Source organism: Carassius auratus, chromosome 33 (genome assembly GCF_003368295.1).
Source record: "Carassius auratus strain Wakin chromosome 33, ASM336829v1, whole genome shotgun sequence".
In the NCBI taxonomy this organism is placed as follows: Eukaryota; Metazoa; Chordata; class Actinopteri; order Cypriniformes; family Cyprinidae; genus Carassius; species Carassius auratus.
This window is the reverse complement of record NC_039275.1, coordinates 1,671,319-1,693,140: the sequence shown is the minus strand read 5'-3', so window position 1 is coordinate 1,693,140 and position 21,822 is coordinate 1,671,319. Positions and strand designations below refer to the sequence as shown.

Sequence of the window (21,822 nt, the reverse complement as noted above, 5' to 3'; positions counted from 1 at the left end):
AATGGATAGTATATCAAAACCATGTTAATGTGTGGTTCCTTTAGTTTAACTTGTTTTCCTTTTTTTATTTTATTAAATTTAATTAAAACATTATGTAACTGAGTACATAAATGAACGTGAGTAATCTTACCTGATGCTGATATTAAAATAGCCGGTATTAACAGTTTATGCGATCTTGCTCTTGATTTTATTATTTGTAGTATTTTTTTATTATTATTTATTTGCCGCTAAGCAAATATATGAAACATCCGCGCGGTAAGAGCATCTACGCTAATTCACGTTGGCCAAAACACACAAGGAAACGCGTTGTGAAATAAAATATCACCGGCAATCACAGACATTCGCATTCGGACGGGATTAGTTTTCTCAGAGGATCACTGAGTTTGCTGAAAAACGGTAGGTAATTTGCTCTGGAATTATCACAGAGGTTGTGTGAGAAAAACACAGACGTGGCAGATTCGGACGGGATTAAAATCACCAAGTACGTCTGTGAAACGCAGATTTCTCTAACGACCCCCTGTAAAACTAGTCCCGTCCGAATAGGGCTTATGAGATATAAACTTAGAACTATGAGATATAAACTCAGACATAAACTCAGAATTGCAAGATATAAACTCAGAACTATGAGATATAAACTCAGAACTATGAGATATAAACTCAGAACTATGAGATATAAACTTAGAACTATGAAATATAAATTCAGACATAAACACAGAATTGCAAGACATAATCTCAGAACTATGCGATATAAACTTAGATTTACAAGATATAATAAACTCAGTATTTCGATATATAAACTCAGACTTAAACCAGAATTTTGAGACAAACTTAGAGCTATGAGATATAAACATAATTGTAAGATATAAACTCAGAATTATGAGATATAAACTCAGAAATTGCGAGAATTAAACTCAGACTTGCAAAAAAATTAACTCCGATATCAACTGATATAGATACCATGCAGATATAAAAAAACTGAATTGCAAGAAGGAAGGTCATTTTATGTTTCCTCATTTTATATACGCAATTCACACAATTATATCTCACTTGTGAGGACAATTGTGAGGAAAAAAATTATATATATATATATTTACAGTTAAAATAAATTCTTGACATATGGGATGTGTAAACCTAGTGTAAAAGTTGATACGTCTATTTATTTTAATGTGCAATCCCAACTATACAGCAGTTGCATTTTATTTTTTTATTTTTTTTATTTTTTTGCATTCATGGGAAGACCTGAGAGTTGTTTTGGGATTGAGAAGCACAGCTCTGATTTCCAGCTGTTCTTAGAGCTTCAGCAGCTGGTGTTTCTCAGTGTCCATTGATGAGTTCACTGAACAATGCATCACACACCGACATAAAGAAACAAACGCTTTATTACTGAGCAAATAAATAGTGTGATTGCAGAGGGACCTGATTGTGGGTGCATACGGAATGTGTTTGGGAAAAAACATTAGAGAAGATGTATTAAATAGCGTAAGCGTTATCTGTTCTGCTGAGATATAGAATATCAGTAATTCAGAGCAGCTGGAGATAAAGGAAGTGAATTCATTTTCACTTAGAGCCTAACAGAGACACAAACGCTGTGGCCTGAGTGTGTTTGTGGATGTGCTGAATGCAGTGAGATGAAAAGACATACAGGGAAACAGTAAATGTTACCGGCTCTACCTGGTTAATTTGGAAAGAAATGGCCAAAACAGGAATTAAAAATTTATTCCCACTTTTTTTTTCTTCTTCACTTTTTAAAACATGTCGCATAACTGGTGCTTGACACCCTGAATCTTTAGTAATTTGTGAAAGCGGATTAAGGAAATAAGGATGCAGCAACATGTAATACTCTTAGTCTTAATGCTCACTAATGCTAACATTATATGTGTTATGCAAACTGAGTTAGCAGACACATAAACACATTCATAAACCCTCAATCGGCCATGTGGAAAAGAGTAGGTTTGTTGTAGTGAAGGAAATGTTCTTGCAGGAAGATTAATGCTGAGACATCGTGTTTGTGGGCTTTAACTGAAACAAGATTTTTAAAAAGGACTGGAAGATAAATTGATATGCACTTCATTGCTGGCAATTATTTTGACCCTCATTAAAGGGATAGTTCACCTATAAATGTGCTGTTAATTTACTCCCCCTCAGGCCTTCCGAGATGTAGGGTACTTTTTTTCTTCTTCTGTAGAACAGTAAAGAAGATTTTTAGCTGAAACCGTGGTCCTTGGTGATTCATAAAGTGCAGCGGCTGTCATCACTCGGAAATCGGATCCTTTCTCGCAAGCTGGTTATTTTGGTTATTCTGGTTTGTTTCTATGAACTGGTTCAATTCACTAGTTCACAAGAATACAAACTTGACGTCACTCCGGACCGTTTGCCTGAGGCTCTGGATTACAGGTTAAAAAAAAAAGCACAGATCAATCGTTTCACTTCATAAGACCACAATATATCTGTTATGCTTTTTTTACTCTCAAAAACAGGCAGTCGTCGGCTTGCATTTTATGAATCACCTAGGACCACAGTTTCAGCTAAAAATCTTCTTTACTGCTCTACAGAAGAAAAAGGCCACCCACATCTTGGATGACCTGAAGGTGAGTACATTTCATTTTGGGTGAACTATCCCTTTAACTTAGACTATTCTTTTGTAAAAGGGCTGGAAGATAAATTGACATGCACTTCTTTGCTGGCACAGCTTTTGAAAAACTCCTTAACACATCTTATTATCCAGGCGAGGTCTTTTGCTCTCAGAGGGCCGGCATGCAGCTGCCTGTGAGACTCTTTATCATCAGCATTCAGCCGAGGGAGGCGTCAGAGGAAATATATCCAATTAGATCACCCCGATCGATCTCTGCCTGTATTTGCAACATGCTCGAGTCAGGCGATCTTTCCTGTAGCATAACACAACTGGATGATTTGATTAGCGACGGATTTGAAGTACATTTAGCTTGACAGTAGAATCTTAAAGCCAATATGTGATGAATGAAATGACAATAAGTGAAGGTAAACAATGAACTGGACGAGATCAGTTAGGAACATTACATGTGGCGGATTCTGGGTGCTTTTTAATATGTTGCTCTGCGGTCGCTAAAGTGTTTTTGATTGATTCAAGGATGTGGTTGAATAGCAGATAGTTTTTGTGATACCTGTTTATTTGTTTTAGCATGTACATAAATCACAGTATCGTGAAAATCACTGTATATAATCACAAATCGTACATTTGAAATAAATGCATCAGGACAATCACCTGGAAGATCATTCAAGTACAAACTAAAAAGGTCCTAGTATGGACCCATGAGGTACCCCTGTTGAACCGTGTCTTGTTGAAGATATATGTCTTTTATTTCTGGTGCATTATTTCCTTGATGTTCGATAAGAATCAATCCATTTCATTGTTTGCACAGAAAAAAAATGTGTTAATTTAGATAATAAAACATTATCGTTTAACGTGTCAAATGCTTTTTGCAAATTGAGAAAAACCGCACTCACAGCCCCACCCTTATCCAATTTTAATCGCACTTGCTCAATGAAATAACATACAGCAGTTTCCGTAGAATGCTGTGTACGAAACCCAAATTGCATAATAGCGCACAATAAATTATTTTGTGTCTAAAAAAATGAAATTGGCCTATAATTTGCTATGTTTATTAGTATTACTGTCTTGTGTGAAAAGTCCAATGTGTGTCTAAGATGTGTTTTTTCAGAAACCTAATCACTTAACTTGCTTAACTTATTGTAGTGAACAAAGCAGAGCTACAGGGATCCTGTGAATTTGTTTAGCTTGGCAATTAGCAGCTAAATGATTGTTTGCTGATACTTGGACTGTGAGTGCTTTGGATTAGCAGATATCTACTGTACACCAAAACAATATTGATTTTTTGAGATAATTATGTGCACTCCTGTAAGTGCTGCAATAATTACGGGATGGTATCTGATGGTCTTTCTGACTTCAACACAATGACAAAAACAGCATTACATGAGATATCTAAATTGCATTTTCTAAATGCAAGCAATCTGACGTGTTTCTTGTTAATCTGGAACTACAGCAATTCTAATCTTCACGAATGCATTTCCACACTAAAGTCCACTAGAGCGGTTTGTTTGCAGTATTCTGTTGGGTTGTGTTCCAGCCCGTGACGCCGTGCACACGCACGCTTGTGTTTGCTACATGTCTGTATAGCAACGCGACATGTGCAACTGATCCTAATTCACAATGGCTCCATTGTCTGGCTGAATGCGGGAGTATTACAGCACAGCCTGTGATCTGTATACAAATGAGATCCAGTATATTTGACTTCGGCCATCAGAATGGCAAGTGCTGCTCCGCTGCTGGCATACAGCGTTCTGGCTCAGACTGACACTGTGGGAATTGAACGAGACAGCGATTTGAACCACATCCAACACTCTCTGCTTTTCCAACTTGGTAAATAGAGTGTGGGCTCATCGGGGATTATGTGCAATCGTCCTTTATGGATGCACATTATAACTAATGCATCTGTGTTGAGATTAGAAGCATGCAAATATAGCTTAACATCCAAATTTAGAGGGATAGTTCACCCCCCAAAAAATAAATAATCATAATTACTGATAATTTACTCACCCTCATGCCATCCAAGATGTAAAACTGCCCGTTTTTGAGAATAAAAAATGAACACTAAATTAATACCCGTGGATTCTGTAGATATATCAAGGTTTTATGAAGCGAAATGATCAGTCTGTGCAAGAGATTGAACATTATTTACAACAGTATTTCCTGTAAACCAGAACCTCAGGCAAATGTTCCGGAGTGATGTCTGGTTCATTGACGAATCATTCTTTTTAACCGGTTCTTTTGAGTGAACTAGATGAACCAGTTCACCAAATTGGAGTGAATCGTTTGAATCAGTTTGTGGCTTAGGCAGCACAGCTCTACAAGTTACTCATTCAGAACTCACTTTCAGATGTCTGACTGTCACATCAACTCAAAAAGAGTCAAAATAACCGGCATATCTGATCCTGCATGATTGCATCAAGGAACTAGAGAACTGAACCAGTTCATTGAAGCGGACTGTCCGAAAGAATCAGTTCGCGGGAAATAATCGGATTCTCCATTGCATGAGGCTCTGGATTTCAGGTAGGAATGTAGTAAATAATGTTCAGTTTCTTGCAGAGATTAATTTTGTGTTGTCTGATATGCTATTTCTTTTTTTTTTCAAAATCAGGCAGCCACTGACTTGTATTTTATGAATCACCAAGGATCACAGTTTCTCTACTGAAGAAAAAAGTCACTTACATCTTGGATGAACTCAGGGTGAGTAAATTAACAGCACATTTTCATGTTTGGGTGAACTATTCCTTTAAATGAAAAAGCTAGGCGTTTTAAAACGTCCATTGAATCAACATGAGTAGGCTACAAAGTGTAATTCATGTGCATGTGAGACTGTATTTGTAAATTTATGTTTGAGGAATGAACGGTGTGGTAATTTAAATGCTTTTTAGGGGTAAATGTATTATTAACATGTGTATTATATTGGTCATCAGCCTGCCCAGGGACTACAGGTGGAAATTAGCATAAATGCTACAACCTGGTATAATGCATCCCTCCTTTTTAAGGTTAATGTATGTTTTACAGTGTCCCTGTAACGCTTCATCTGACAGCCTTGTGTTCAATATTTCAGCATCAGTAAGCAGTTCTCTGATGCTTTTCTTGGGTTTCACTCTCACGGCCATTAGATGCTGAACATCATTTATCGTGAGGGTCATTAATTATTTGTGTATAGTTATTTACTGCCACTTACTCTTGGAAAACTCATATCTCTGTGAACTTTTTAACAGCGAGGTGAATGGTTTTCCATCTCGCAGAAGAGTTTTTTTTCCTGCATGATAGAATCGCTTTCTGCACCTCTATATACAATAACAATCAATCACGATAAATTTGTCTGTGGATGAGGTTCAAACTTGTCTGTTTCTTTGACAGCTTGTCCTCGATGGAAAATTATATGGCATAAGAAGTAATCGAAATGCCTATTGTGATGCCGAGGCCCGGGTGAAAGGAATATCATCTTTCTCTTTGAAATCAGATGGAGGCAACATGCGTTCTGTACGCAGCTCAGCGGGAGAACACGGCTGTTTCGGTGAGGAGAGATTGCAGAGACGCTGCTGCTGCTGATGCAATGACCTCATCCCCCCGAGCCGCCCCCTGCTGCTCGATGTGACCAGAATACAGGGGACAACTGGCCCCCGCCGCCGGAGGAGCTGTGTGATTTGGAGCGGCTGAAGGCCAAGTACATCCGAAAGCACTCGCTCCACAAACAGACAGCTTCTGAAGGTCATCAGAGTTCTGTGAAGCAACAGGTTGAGAGGCTCCAGGATTCCCAAAGTCTCAGAGTGGATCTAATATTTAGTGTATACGGTGCTCTGATGACACGGAGGTCGAGGTTTGATTGACATTAACATAATTCCTATAATAGAGTAAATATTTAGCCACTATTGTGTATTTTCCGGCATCGCTCGCAGCTCTTTTCTCATGTGTTCTGTGTGTATGCATTCGCAGAGACTCTCTCTCTCTCTCTCTCTGCAACACACACACACACACACACAAACACTGTCTCTGCAACAAGTGCACACTGCCATCAGCTCAGCACACAATTAAACAATATTTAATACCGCAAATTGAAATGTACAATTCTTTACAACAATTAATAGTTATTTTAAATAATTTTATGTCTCTGTATATTATTTTTGTTATGATTTTATTATATTTATTATTTTTTTTATTATTATTATATATACAGTAGTATATTATAGTATTTAATTATTAGTTATTTAACTTATTCTTGATTTTAGTTTTAAATCTATCTGTCCTTATGCATGATTTACATTAATGCATATGTGTGTATCTGTATGCTCATAGTTTTATTTTTATATTTCACACTATTATATTTGTTTGTTTATAATAGTTAATTTGGAACATATTATAATAATATTTAGTTTGAAATGATCTATCTATCTATCTGTCTATCTATCTATCTATGTATCGTTGTCTCTCTCTCTTCTTTGGGTTATATTTATGAAGTGGGTGAAGTAAAAGGTTAGAGGCGGGGCTTGTGATGTTAGCGCCCCGCCCACCCGAGTGCGGGCCAATGGGCTTCCTCTGCGTCCCGCTGTAACCGAACACACATTCGCGGTGAGCGTCGCCGGGTTCACACCATCCTCACACCTCCCGCCGAACCGAAAGCGCATCAGCAAACTCCCAGATGACCCGCAGTAGAATGACGCGCGTCCGGAGCGCGGGTGTGTTTGTCGAGCTCCGCGTTCATCTGAACGGACCCCTGCTCTCCATCTCTCCGAGATCAGTCTGAGCGTCTGGCAACTTCTCCAAACCTGTGCGCACGGAGCCGGACTGACAGCGCGCTCCTCCTGTTCTGTAGTTGCATGTGCGCATGAGAAGAGCTTCTGCAGATCAGATGGTTTCTGCTCAGAATGAACCCTGAACACTGACTTCCCGGTTTTCGTCTCTCCGGCGGCGCAGTCCACAGTTATTGACCGAAGTGCGGACATTCACAGCACTGACAGAAGATCGTGGACATCTCATCACTTGCTCCACTCTCTGACATCCGCAGAGCCACAGATGCGAATCAAAGTCGACTAAAGCAAGAGGAATATAGGTGTCCGAGTGCGCTGTAGCGATGCTGCAAGTGGAAATGATCCTATTCGTGGGTGTGATTCTGTGGATGTGTGTATTTAGTCAAGAGCCCAGCTCAAAGGTGATGGCTGATCGATACGCTGTCTACTGGAACCGAAGCAACCCCAGGTGAGCGCATCCGCGCGCGTCTGTTCGCCGGGAGCTACTTTGTGCGCGTGACACTTTCTCTTGCGTGAGCATTTCTACACAGACCCAGGTTTAAAACACGCTCATTAAGGTAGCCTGTGTGAAAATTATTATTAAGATGAAATGAACGCAACGATGGGCAGTCGGGTTAATTATATGCACACACACGCTTTATTGAGTCGATCGTGTTTCTGCGATTATTCGCGATTTGTTATAAATAATGAATAGTGGGTTTTTATTTTATTTCATGCAGAACTGTTGAGTAATATAAAATTCCGTTTATGCATATGAATGCATGCAATATGTGTCAGATGAAACACTCACAGTTAGAATTAAAAATAAAAAACGTATTTTTTTAACTGTTTAATAAGGCGTTATGGATTGAATTGTGTTGGATGGCACGCAGTTATTGAGAGTTTCTCGCGAGCGTTTCTGCGCGTGCCCGATCGCACTTTATATTGCAAAGTTGACTTTAGTGTTGGCTTCCGAAGCCTGCTGTGTTTAATTCTCATTTTCAGCTGCTTTCAGTCTCATGGTTTTTCAAGGCGTGGTGCATTTTTCCAATACAGTTATTATAATATGAATATTTACAGTTGCATAAGTGAAAAACGCTGCTTTGCAAAAATCTATAATTAATCTAAGGCTTTTTTCTTGCAGTGTAAATGCATTTGTGTGCTTTTGAAGCGTCGATTCACTTACAGTGAAACTGAAATAAAAAATAAATGCAATATGTGAATTAATATATAAATGCTGTTCAATGTCCTGAAATTATTTGAACTAAAACACTGATTAAAAGCAGGTGTATTTGTGGATATTAAAAAGGCGGCAGATGGGATCAGTTTCACACCAATAAACACAACTGTAAATGACTCTGCAATTCTCAGTAAATAAATATATAAATGTCTTACAATGATAAGATGAGGTGAATGCATTTACAGATGAGAGCACAGCGTTTATATCTCTAGACCAAACAGAAACTAGAATGCATTTATTAATGCAGATTAAAGTGCTGTTTGTTTCCTTCTCTGATTAAGAAAATCAATTCAAACGGGCTAGAGAATATAACTCCAGTCTTTACATGACCATTGATTTACAGTATTAGTATCTCAGTCACTATTTATTTTTATTTTTCCTTAGTTATTTAAAATGTGTATTTTTTTTTTAAATTAAAATCCACACATTTACACTTTTCATAAAAGCAATGAAAAGCATTTTTTTTTTCAATGCATCTCCAGTACAAGTAAAATAATAGGTTTCATATCATATTTAAAACTCATTTGAGAGGAGCAGACCGTTTTGAAACCTTCTTCACAGTGAGTTTTTTTTCTGTGTTTTTCCGCAGTTAAAAAAAAAGTTTAACTGCACATTGCTGTGCATAAAAAAATAATAATATTTCACAAGGATAAAGTCCTGTATTTTTTTTCTCCTCCATGTTTTTTGGGGGAACTAACCCTAGCTCTCAGAAGCACAGATGGTTTGCAGTGATTCCCGTCAAGGCCTGTAAGAATCCAGTGGTTTGTGAAGTCTTTTATTGTCTTGTTTTTGTTAGCGGAAGGCAGATAGACTCACAGAAAGGATGTTTTGTGTCCAGTAACTCATTTTGATGTGCAATAATCTGCTTTGTTTGACTCATAGTGATCTTAACAAGAAGTGCATGCATGCAGGAGATGATATGAACACATGGACTGTAAAACTCATCATTCATAATGAATTATTTTGCATGCAAGTTTAGGAAATCCCATCCGTTCTTTTTGTGTTCATCACATGAGAATGAAGTGTGGAGTGGTTAATTACTCACTGCACGTTTGGCACAGTAAACGGCCGTAATGAGGACGCGGTACCGTTTCCCATGCTCAAGAAACCCCACTAGCCAGATTTCCCTCTGACTTCCTTCCCTGTTAGCTGTGACTCTCTTTATTTCTCAGTGCCATGCTGAGCAGAGAAAATGAATGAATACAATTAGATATTTCAGGAGCTTCATTCCGGCTGTGCGGAGACCCGGGTGCAAGGGTCACACGCTCTCCGAACGGAAACCCCACATACATTCAGCTGAAACACGATCGTTTGTCGCTCGTGAAAATGTTCCATGATGAAGCAGTCAGAAATGTGTTCCCACTCGACTTAAACGTGTTTACGGGACAGCATTTAGAACATCAACTCACCAAAATACAACAAAACACAGTTCAAACTTGTTATTTAAATGTATTTCATTTTAAAAACAATTATAATTAAATATAAAAAAAATATTAATTTTTATTACTGTTGATAAAAAATTGCTTGCAAAATAAAAATATTTTCCAATAAAAATATTTATTTTTATTTTTATAAAAAATTATAAACCATATGTATATACTATAAACCATTTAAAAAAAATAAAGATATTCATAATTTAGAATAAAATATTTTTAATTATTTATTAAACATAAACATTAGCAAATAATTTCTAATAAATATTAAATATTTATAATTATTTATTAAAAGTTTACTTGCAAAATATTTGTGATACAATTGTTATAATCGAAATATTAATAACTTTTTAAATAGCATTTTTTTTATAACTTAAACTCTTTTGTGTTTTTTCTCCTGCTGCTTTACATAGTTTAGCCCAGATATATTTTAAGAGCAAAGTTCCCACCGTTGTTTAATCATACATGTAACAAATAACAAATGTATTTTGTTACATTTGTAACAAAATTTTGTTACATGTAACAAATGTTACGTTCCTAACAGCCTCCGTGTACTTTATGTGCATTTTAGCACCTCTTAAATCCCCTTCTTCTGTGGGAGATTAAACAAGTACATTAATAAAGTATCCAGCTCAGCAGAGAAACATAAAACACGGTATGTTCCTCATGCATGTGGCCATATATGACTGCTGCTCCAGATATTATTCTTCAGTCTTAAACGGATCCTGCTGCTATTCGGACTGACTTGAGTAGTTGTGACACTGCCTAAATTCCTCTTTCAGCCTCGGAAAACTTCTCCCACGGTGTGTAAAATGTGCCGTGCCTTTTCACTCTTCAAATTCATTCTGAAAGATGGTTTGCATACTGGAGAGTTCAGCAGGTCTGTGAGAATTATTATGGACAATAATTCATAAAGGACAGCAGATTTGAAAAGCAGAGACCAGGATGGCAGTGGATTAATGTTAGGCAGAGAAATAACTTCAGCTCATTAGCTGCTTGAAAAGGCAGCGGGACGTTTCGTGCAATGCAACAGTTTTTTATTCTCTTGCTACGAGAAGAAGAGCCAGAGATCTACTGTCTGTTGTTTTCAGAAAACAGGCTTTGTAAACTGTAAAGCATCAAAGTTATGAAGTACTAGAGAGCTCTTAAAGCAAGATCCTTTTCTGAACAATCCTGTTGTGAAATGCATTTTATTTATTAGCTTTTATTCATAATGCATAATTAATATCCAAACCGGTCAAAATAAACAAATGCACAAGAAAGACAGATGTTTGTGCATCGTCTGGTTTTAAAAGAGGAACTTTTGAAGCATGATCCACTTTTGTGAAGTTAGTGCAGTTTATTTTATTCGCTTTTATTCATGATGCATTCTTTATATGAATTAATATTTGAAAGTACCAAAAGCTGTCACTGGGATGGATACCCTTTTATAAGATACACCAATGTACCTTATTTACACCATTGAAGTACCTTAAAGACAAATATCTGTCCCTAAATGGGATGCATTAGTAGCGTTTGAAAGGGTAGCGCCCCGGTGACAGCTTTTATACGTTTTATTTCTCTCTGAGAGCATGCATAAGACAGATGTTTGTGCATTAAGAGAGCTTGTAAAGCAAGATCCTTTTTTATCGAACGAGACTGTTGTAAAGTAATGCAATTTGTTTAAAACAGCTGGGGTGATACTCTTTCAAAAGGCGTCTTTGTACCTTATTTACACCAAAAAGTTCATTGCTGTACCTTAAAGGTACACATTTTTGCCTAAATTGATTTTATGCATCATCTGGTAGAAATGAGAAAGCTCATAAAACAAGACCATTTCACTGAGCAGGACTGTTGTGAAGTAATGCAATTTATTACATTTTTTGTTTTTATTCATAATGCACATGTAATATGAATTTAAAATAATGCATTGAAATTTGAGAGCCTCATCTAAAAAATTATAATTAGAATATGCAAACGCAAATGATACCCTTTCATAAGATACACCTTTGTACTTTATTTACCCCAAAAAGATGCATTTCAGTACCTTGAAGTGTATTTTACATACTTGTGTCTGTGCATCATCTGGCCGTGATAGAGCTTGTAAAGCAAGATCCTTTTACTGAAGGCAGTGCAATTTATTTGATTTGCTTTTATTCACAATGCATGTCTACTATAAATTAATATTCGAAGCTTGAGAGCCCCATCCAGCAAATAATGATGAAAATAAGCAAATGCACAGGACAGGTGTTTGTGCATCATCTGCTAGTAATAGAGGAACGTTTGATGCATGATACTTCTACTGAACAAGACTTTTGTGCGATTGATTTTATGAATTAATATTCGATGCAAACCGTGTTTCTGACTGTTCGAATGCTTTATTTGTAACGCTGCATTGGTCTAAATGGGGCTGGTGCATCGGTCACGTCTGCTTCACCCGTGCCGTTCCACATTCACACCTCCGTTTAAGGAAAATAAATCAGTCTCCAGCTGCGGGGCAAGTTTTCAAGAAACTGAAATGGGTTTTGTGAGACTCGCTGGCAGCCAGGTAACGTGCCGTAAGATTTCATAAGTGCAGAGAGTGTGTGGAGTGAGTGCATCATTTGATTGTTTCTAACGTGCATCAGTGTTTACTCCGGCAGGCGGCTCCTCGTCCAGACAAACAAACAAACAAAGCGTCCGCCCGCTGTAAATATTGAGCGGCCGGTTCCTCACGGCCAGGCCTCGGCCGCTCTGAAAGGCCACTATTGTTTCCCCTCGCTGTCGCCTCTCCACAACCCGGACCGAAAGTATGCATGCATTTAGAGAAAGGAGAGCAGGAGAGGATGAAGGGGGTGAATGGAGTGCTGCTTGTAATACTCTCTGCGTGAACGGCCCACAATGGAGCGCAGAAGAGATCTCTCCCATGCCAAGCAGGGTTTCACAGACCAATGTGTCTGGACGCTTCGAACAATGTAGGTGACATTTGGGAGCTCGGGGTCTGAGACGAGCCCTAAGCCGACAGGATTAACCCCAGGACTGGCCTTTGTCCTTCTTGAAGTCCTCTGGGGGCAGAGGGGTTTCGTGATGGGTCGAGGGGGTTTTGTTGCACTCGAGATACAGTATCAGGCCTCGTGTTGTTGGAAAGATGTCGGAGACGTGCACAAAGCACAGAGGAACGTGATTTGCCTTCGCTTTCCCGAAACACTTGGGTTCCCCTGCGTGAAGTGACTGAATTTATGTTTTTTTTTAAGATCTAAAGAGCTTTTGATCTGAATGTTTGTGCATAAATGCTTTAAATTTATTTGTAGACAAATGTAAGTTCTGCGCACACATACATTTTTACATCTTCATTTTATTTAATTTTATTTTCTTGATTTTGACATTTAAAATAACATAAAATAAAAAACTTTTTTTTTTTTTAGAAATAGAGTTGTTTATATAATATTTTATCAATATAAATATTTTTCATTTTTTACAGTTGTGTTTTTTTATATTTATTAATTTATTTGTTTCTCAAGATCTAAAGATCTTTTGATCTGCTCTTCAAATCTTTTAAAATTAACTTTTAATTTATTTAATATTATTATATTAAATTCTTTCTTTATTTATTTTTATTTGTTTTAGATTTCACAAAAAATAAAGACCTTTTGATCTGAAGGCTTCTGCTTAAATGCTTCACTTATTAACTTTAGTGTTGTATAAAAATATAAATTCTGTATACATATGAACATATATACATAATTTAAAAAAATTGTTTTTGAAGATATAAAACCAAACGAGTAAATGTGACAAACTTTTCCGTGCTCGTGTATCAAAACAAATTCCTTCAGTTTATAAAACAGCTTCCTTTGTCTTAAAATAGTGGTCAAGCATGTTCGACAGCTTGTAACCTGACGTTTGTTGATGTTTTCTCCTAGATCTCGTGGTTTGGTGTAAATCTTGCCGGGTCACCTGGGAATGCGGGTGTTGTTGTGTGTTTGTTAAGCGTCTGTGGGTCTGAAGTGACTCGAGGTCTCCTCGGCGTCCTCTCTTTCACGAGGTAATGGCATGGAGTCACTAAAGGCCTTAAAAAGCCATCGGCTCATTGTCTACCGACACAAAACCCTTTCCTCTTTAATCCCTCTTCCTCTCCTGCATATAAACCTTCCCGCTCACATTCGGCATTCATATTGATCAGTGTCAAAGGCCTAATGAGATAAATAAGACTTAAGAGGAACCCTGGAGAGTCTTTTGGAAGTCTGCAGAAACGCAGTTACGCTAAAGATATCGCCCGGACAGTTGATTTCACATCCTGAGAAGAACGTCTTCTGTTCTGTGTTGACTGGATGTTCAGCATCTCTTTTTGAAGCTGTGTTTGTTTGGGAGCTGATCTCTCTGCTTCCCAAACCTCAAGATGTGTTGTTCTTGCCCCCCTGGAGCTCGATGGTCCGGTCGAATGGAAGAGGCCATCTGGGGCGCTTCTCTCTCTCTCTGGACTAATTGAGGATTACTGTGCCCTTCACATCGGGTGTAATAGGCTCAGGGCTTTAGGGCTGCTGGGGTGTCTCCTGCGCTCCTCTGTTTGATTCGGGCCCAGTGTTGTGGCTACTGGACGCTTAGTTAATACGGACGGGTCACAAACATCCAGATGGTGAGGGTGAAGACAGACGTCTAATCTAAAAGTTTACAGCTCGTTGCTGATGATGTGTAAATATGAAATTCTTGATTGTTTTATACGAAGAGAAATATCTAGAATTAGCATTACACATAAAGCATCTTAAGATCGTGAGAATAAAAGTATGTGTAATTTGTCATCATTTGTATTAGCCACCCATTTTTACTGATATAATAAAATATTTTCATGTAACAAAATATTTGAGATAAAACGATTTATCCTAAGAAATCTGCACAATTCATATTTGTTTGTTTTTTTTGAATTTGTGAGATGCAACACACTTTAAATGTAGTAATAATAACAACAACAATAAGTGGTCAGAAGTCTGTTAAATAAATATATATTTTTTTATATATGCAATAAAATCAATGTTTATTCTTATATAAATATATAATAATGTATCTTGGTCTTTGATATTAAATACATTTGGGAAGTGCTTTAGTTATACCAAGGCTATTGAACTCAAATTAAAACCATTAAACGACATTTTGTATTACATTAAATTAAATAAAAGGTTACTGGAATAAAATAAAATATTAAAAGCTTTTTATTTCAGCTAGTTGTCTAGACAGCATTGCTTATTTTAATTGAGTTCAAGTTGATGTACTTAAATAACTCAAATTAAAATGAATAAAACTTTATGTATATATTTACTAAATAACTCTCCAAAATTTCTGTAAATTACAAAAATGTGCAACAAAATTGCTAAAACCTGAACTAAAATGAAAATGAAAATAGAAAAATACAAACTTAATAAAAAAATAATAGTATTTCAATGGTATTAAAATAATGCTGATTTAAACTCTAGAAATATATATATATATATATATATATATATATATATATATATATATATTACAGTTTGGCAACATTTATATTTATATAATATTTGTATTTTATTTTCAAATATAATGTTATTTATTACATTCATTTTTTAATTTAAATATTAACCTTATATAGTTTTATTTTTATTCATTATTATTTTGAGTAAATTTAATTGGTGTTAAACTATGTCTAGTAGCATCTCTACTTCAATATTCGTAATGTTTTTATTAATTGTGTTTTGACACGGCTCGTTTTATTCCTCCTCTGTGAACGTGTAGAAGTCTTCTTAACTCTACCTGCAGGAGGCCTGTGATGCGTCGATCAGCCAATGGGAGCGCAGCGTTTCCTGCCGTCTGATTGGTTCGGACGCTGAGATGCTGGCGAGTGACTGTATGAAATATTAAGAGCTGTTTGTGATCTCACAGCAAACCTTCGCACGCAATCCTGAAGAAACCAGGTCAAGGCGGCCGCGCGGAAACACCGAAGGTGAAATCTGAGGGGTCGAGGGCTGCTTTTATTTCAGCTTGAACTCTAAGAGACGTCTTGGTTCGGAAAGGAGACTCTTTTATTGTATGTCATTGGATTGTTAATCCAGCATGCTGAAAATTCAGTCGAACTTGCCACAGAAATTCGCTTAAAGCCGAGTGTCGAAAGAAGCAGAAGGGTTTCTCTAAAAGAGGCAGGACTGTTCTGCACGCGATTCTGGCGCCCTATCGCCAACGACACGACGGTGGCTGAATTATTCACGCCCGTAATCGGCCTTTATGTCATATGGCGCGAGCTGGGGCCTGTGTTATTCTAGTGCATAATTGAAGCCGCGCAGAAGTGGAAGAGTTAGAATAGCAGAAGTAATGTGAAGAGAAAGGCCGGCGGAGGAGGCGAGGGGGTCAGACTCGTCTGGCCGTGTCCGGCGTAACCAGCGCTGACATTGAGCCGAGCCGAAATATCAACTCTCTGAAGATTTACGACGAGAGAGAACCGTGCAAAAAAATGTTTGGCTTTGCTTTTGTTTCAACGCATTCTTGGGCCGCTCTGCTGCGATAGTAATTGTGTTTATTTGTCAACTGTATTTGGTAATCAGAATCAGATTTGCATGCTAAATTAATTCGAGTGACGGTCAAGCGTTTAGCTGTGCTTTATGCGTCATTAGAAATGATTTTACACTTACCCGTCAAAAGTTTGGAATAATTATGATTTTGAATTATTGTGAAAGAAGTCTCTTCTGCTCGCCAAGGCTGCATGAAAAATACAATAAAAACTGTCAAATTGTGAAATATTATTACAATTTCAATCAGCTGTTTTAAACGTGAATCTTTAGTAAAATGAAATTTATTTCTGTGATGAAACGGTTTAATTTTCAGCATCATTCCTCCAGTCTTCAGTGTCACATGATCTTCAGAAATCATGAAAATATGATGATTTGCTGCTCAAGAAACATTTCTGATTATTATCAATGTTGAAAATAATTTTTGTGGAAACTGTGATGCATTAAAATAAAAATCTTAGCCCTAAATCAACATATTTTCATGATTTCTGAAGATCATGTGATACTGAAGACTGGAGGAATGATGCTGAAAATACAGCGGAGCATCACAGAAATAAATTACACTTTAATGTATATTACAATAGAAAACAGCTATTATGAATTGTAATATTTCAAAATTTCTATTGTTTTTACAGTATTTTTAATCAGCCTTGTTGAGCAATAAGATAATAATAAGAATAAAAAAAATTTAATTATGCCATTTGAAAATCCAGCTTTGAATGTACAGGAATAAAATCAATTTTAAAGTGCATTTAAATATAAAACCGTTCTTTTAAATCATAACATTAGTTTGCAATATTACTGTATTTTTCTGAGCAGAAGATAATATTTTGATATTTTGACCAGCAGTGTATTTTCCAAACATAAACACAGATGCAACGATGCAGAAAGGTACAGTTGAAGCGTATCGCTTTGAAAGCCAGGAGAAACTCCCATTCCACGCTAAGCATTGATTAGCAGCCTCTAATTAAATCTCACTGTTTATTTATTTTGTGCAGCACAGATTTACCTGGTCGTCTCAAATGAACAGTGCACCTACGACCCAAGCTCCAGTTTGTTTTACACATTGCCAACCCTCAGTCGCACAACTCCCATCCACAGAGAGCACGTCTTTTGTGTTTGTGAACAAAGGGCGGTGGGATTTAGTTACTAGCCTGCGAGCTTAAGAAGCAACCGAACACAACGGCTACAAAAAAAGCTTGTGGGAAATTCTTAATCTTCAGGTGAACACGACACCTGAGAAACAAATGCATGAGGGCATGTTTACGGTGACTCATGATGGCGATAACACACACACACACACACACACACACACACGCATCCCACATGCATTTCAATTCCAAACTTTGTTTTGCTTGCTTTTATCTACAGTAATGACTGACCAAACCATGCAATCTCTAGCCAAAACCAGAAAGGTCTGCCTATAAAAGACACGCGTCCATCCAAAAATCAACTAGCAATAATAAAACAGTCTTTCTGGACAGAAACATAAATATTTCCATAAAGGGATGAGGTAATACGCCCGTAAAAATGTGTCTTGCTGCGTGAGCAATTAGCGGTGTAGAGAAGAGCAGACTTTACAAATGTGTCTTGCTGCGTGAGCAATTAGCGGTGTAGAGAAGAGCAGACTTTACAATGCTTTTATGGCATGTATGAGCAGCTACAATGCAGCTATAAAGCATCTGATAGACGCATTAGTCACTGCGTGTCCAGGAAACATAAAAATACAATTTATGAGCGGTTTCTCAGTGAGAGCACCTTGAGAAGATACAGGACGAATCCCGTCAGATGCACAACGGAGACAGGAGTTATTTATGTGCATCGCTGCCGAGAGTCATCGCCAAAACAATGGGGAAAAATTGCGGTTTCTTTGTCTTTTCTTTCACTCTTGTTTTTTCTTGGTAATATTGTGAAATCAGCATCTCGTGTTGCACAGATTGCATTGTAGGAGGGCCGGGCATTGCATGATTATCATATCGAAATAAATTTATAATATATATACACTTATAAAAAGATCTGTCACTAATGATGATAAGCTCTGGAAAAAAGTTTTCGATCACAGGAGAAATCAATGCGATTGTAGCCAGTCTGAGACTGAAAGATCGCCATGAAAACCCGCCAAAATAAAAGTTTGGTTTAACTTGAAGAACTTATTACAGAAATATATTGCTGTTTTATACTAAAATGTACTTCTCAAAATACTACTAGTACAACTATTAATAATATAAATTTGAAGGATATATATATATATATATATATATATAAAATCCAACGTTTTTTAGGTAAATTAATTGTTATATTTTCATTTGATTACATTTAAATAAATGTATAATAAAAAAAAAATCTTTATTTATTTAGACATTTAACACACATTTAATACATTCATTATATAGTCATTAATTAATTAATTAATTAATTTAGTTATTTATTTAATGAATAAAGAAATAAATAAATTTGAATAAAAATTTGAATAAATTTATTTATTCATTTAAATAAATGAATAAATAAATAAATAAAATATTTAGTCATTTATTCATTTATTTAATAAACAAACAAACAGATAAATAAATAAATATCATTCCCATCAACCAGCATCAATTCAATATGAATGTGTATAAAAATAATATCAAAATAGATATGCGATGTAAACTAATTAATTGTTATTTGTTCATTTGATTACATTTTAAAATCTGTTTCAGTTAATTTCATTGCACACCATTTCTGATGATAAATTTGTATTAAATCAGAAAAAATAAAAAGGATTTAATGGCTAACTTAAATTAAATGCTAACTTACTCTGTGGAGCTTAATTGTGAACAAACAAGTTACATTTACATTCATTTTCATGATCCAACAAACATCTGGGAGCATTTCCTTCCATATTAATGGTAAATAATTATTGTGATGCATATTGATTTGGAAAAAAATACATATTTTTTTCTCATTGTCTTTGAGAAATCAGAAAACAGAATGAAGTCCTGTGTGTTATGAGCCTCGTATCGGTTTATTTGCACAGAAACTTCAGGCGTTTCTGGATTCTGTCTAGCGTTCTGGTGTTAATTGAGTTCTTGGCTCGTTTAGGATTCACATCCAAGAGATCCTGCGGATAAAACCCACTGAGAATTATTTTCTTGACTTATTGCTCTTTGCGTCATTCGTTCGCCTCATTATAGCTCGAGCCATCTTGTGATTAAAAAGATGTAACTGTCAATTATGAAAACAGTAATTGCATGCTCTGCCTGGCCGTTTCTCCTAATGAACGCTTTTCCGAGGGTTTGTTTTAAATTATTGTAAAGATCAGCTCTTAAATGAGCTTTTATCAGCACAATGATCTACTCGAGTCGTTGAGTTCTTTCACATATTCTCTTCTAATTTTTTTCTTTTTTATTTGTTTATAATACAAATCTGATTTCGTTCTTTGTAGTTCTTGATTTATTTGAATAAGAAAAAAACTAAATTTATTATCCAATTTTTTTTCTTTTTTTTGTCATTTGTTTTCTTTAGTTATTGATTATATTATATTATTATGGTTAAATTGTTATTTGTTAAAAAGTATGGCTTTCATATTTTACATAGGAGATAATATTATTTTCTTTCGTCGTTCAGTTTGATTGATTAATTGATTAATTAATTTATTTATTAATTTATTAATTTATTTTATTGCAACTTGAACCATAATACCACAATTAAAAAAATTAAATAACTAAAATATATATTTATTTAAAAATAAATATATTATAATATATATAAATATTATAGAGATGCTTTATTTAATTTCAGGCTTCTATAAGTTATTAATTCATTAACTTATTTTACAACCAAAGAAGTAGTTTTTGAATTCTGAGAATAAATTATGTAATAATGTAATTATAAATACATTAGTTTATTACTTAATTCTCTTTATTCATCATATTTTACATTATAATCATGTAAATCTCATATATATATATATATATATATATATATATATATATATATATATTTTTTTTTGTTTGTTTTTTTCTCATATTCCTTTTTTTATTTAATCTGAATAATAATGATTTCATAAATCTTTTATCCATCTTCTGTTTTCTGTTCATTTCTAGTATGCACAGTTTTTTTTTCCCTAATTTTTTGGCACATTAATGCTTTTATTGAGAACTATATAAACCCTATAATCCAGTTTATAGATCGGATGCTTTATCGTATGTATTTAAGTTACAGTTTTAACTCCTTAAACGGCTGTAATCGTGGTATGCTGGCTCTTCTTGTTCGAATCTCCTGAAGGCCGAGCTGGGGGTTCTTCATGTTTTCGGGTTGATGGTGGAGAACCGTGGCGTGTCGATGAAGATCAGAGAGTGTGTCTTGACTCGATCACGTGGCTTGGGCTTTCAGTTTTCCCCTGATGGCTTTTGGCACGCTCAGAAGAGCCAATGAGGAACGAGGAAATGCTTTGTTAAATCTGACTTGAGTCGAATGTGAGAGTGAATATGATCTGGGTCATGATGCAGAGAGAGACGGCTCTTTCTACTCGCTCAAATACTGCCGTTTTCGTTGCACATAGGAGGCAATGCTTATTTAAAAACGAGACAACTTTGTGTATTTATATATTTATTTATTTTTAAATCATGAGTGCAGTTCGTGTCGAATTAAACCGTGCTATTCACAAAGTCCATTTACACTACTTATACAGTAAAGATTTTTTTTCATTAACTTTTGCATAAACAGCATCACTATTTGCGCGTAGAGTTTTCCACTTAGTGCTTAGGTCTTTTATTTTTTATTTTTATTATTATATAACTGTATTAAGTTTTTGTGGGTCAGTTGTTATTATTATAATTATTTGTATTATTACAAATATTCTTGTTTGACAAACAATGAGTGCGTGCATAATTATATAAGTTTAATAATTATAACAAATAGTAAATTGTATAAAATATGTAATATTTTGAATAAAAAATAATAAAAAAATTATTAAACTATTTTTATTAATTATTATTCTAAATTGTAAAAATATAAAGTTATTATTATTATTATTATTATAGTTTTTTTATATATTTATATTCAAGGTTTAGACTTGTCATGTGCGTAATGTGCAAAATAAATAAATAAATATATATATATATATATATATATATATATATATATATATATATATATATATATATATATATATATATATATATATATATAGTACATTTTACAAGAATATACTAATCCAGTCTTTGTGCTTCAAAATTTAACATTTAATTCAATGTGTTTGCTGTTTCTTTGTAATTATTAAAGAAATATAGTCAATTTCTGAGTGAAAAAATGTTTCCATTAATTATTTTATCATGCATGTTGTCAGTAAAAACACGCAGTAAAT

General features: G+C 35.4%; 1 protein-coding gene across 2 annotated transcripts in view; it reads left to right on the top strand.

The window, feature by feature from the left end:
- Positions 1 to 7,162: 7,162 nt before the first annotated feature.
- Positions 7,163 to 21,822, top strand: part of LOC113052691 (ephrin-A5b-like) — an 87,840-nt gene continuing 73,180 nt past the window's right edge. Inside the window, exon 1 of one of the 2 annotated variants that reach the window (XM_026217096.1) lies at positions 7,163 to 7,786. In XM_026217096.1, coding sequence (XP_026072881.1) covers positions 7,662 to 7,786 — 125 coding nt within the window. In that variant the 5' untranslated portion in view covers positions 7,163 to 7,661. The remainder of the gene's footprint in view (positions 7,787 to 21,822) is intronic. The other variant, XM_026217095.1, reaches the window with a different exon arrangement.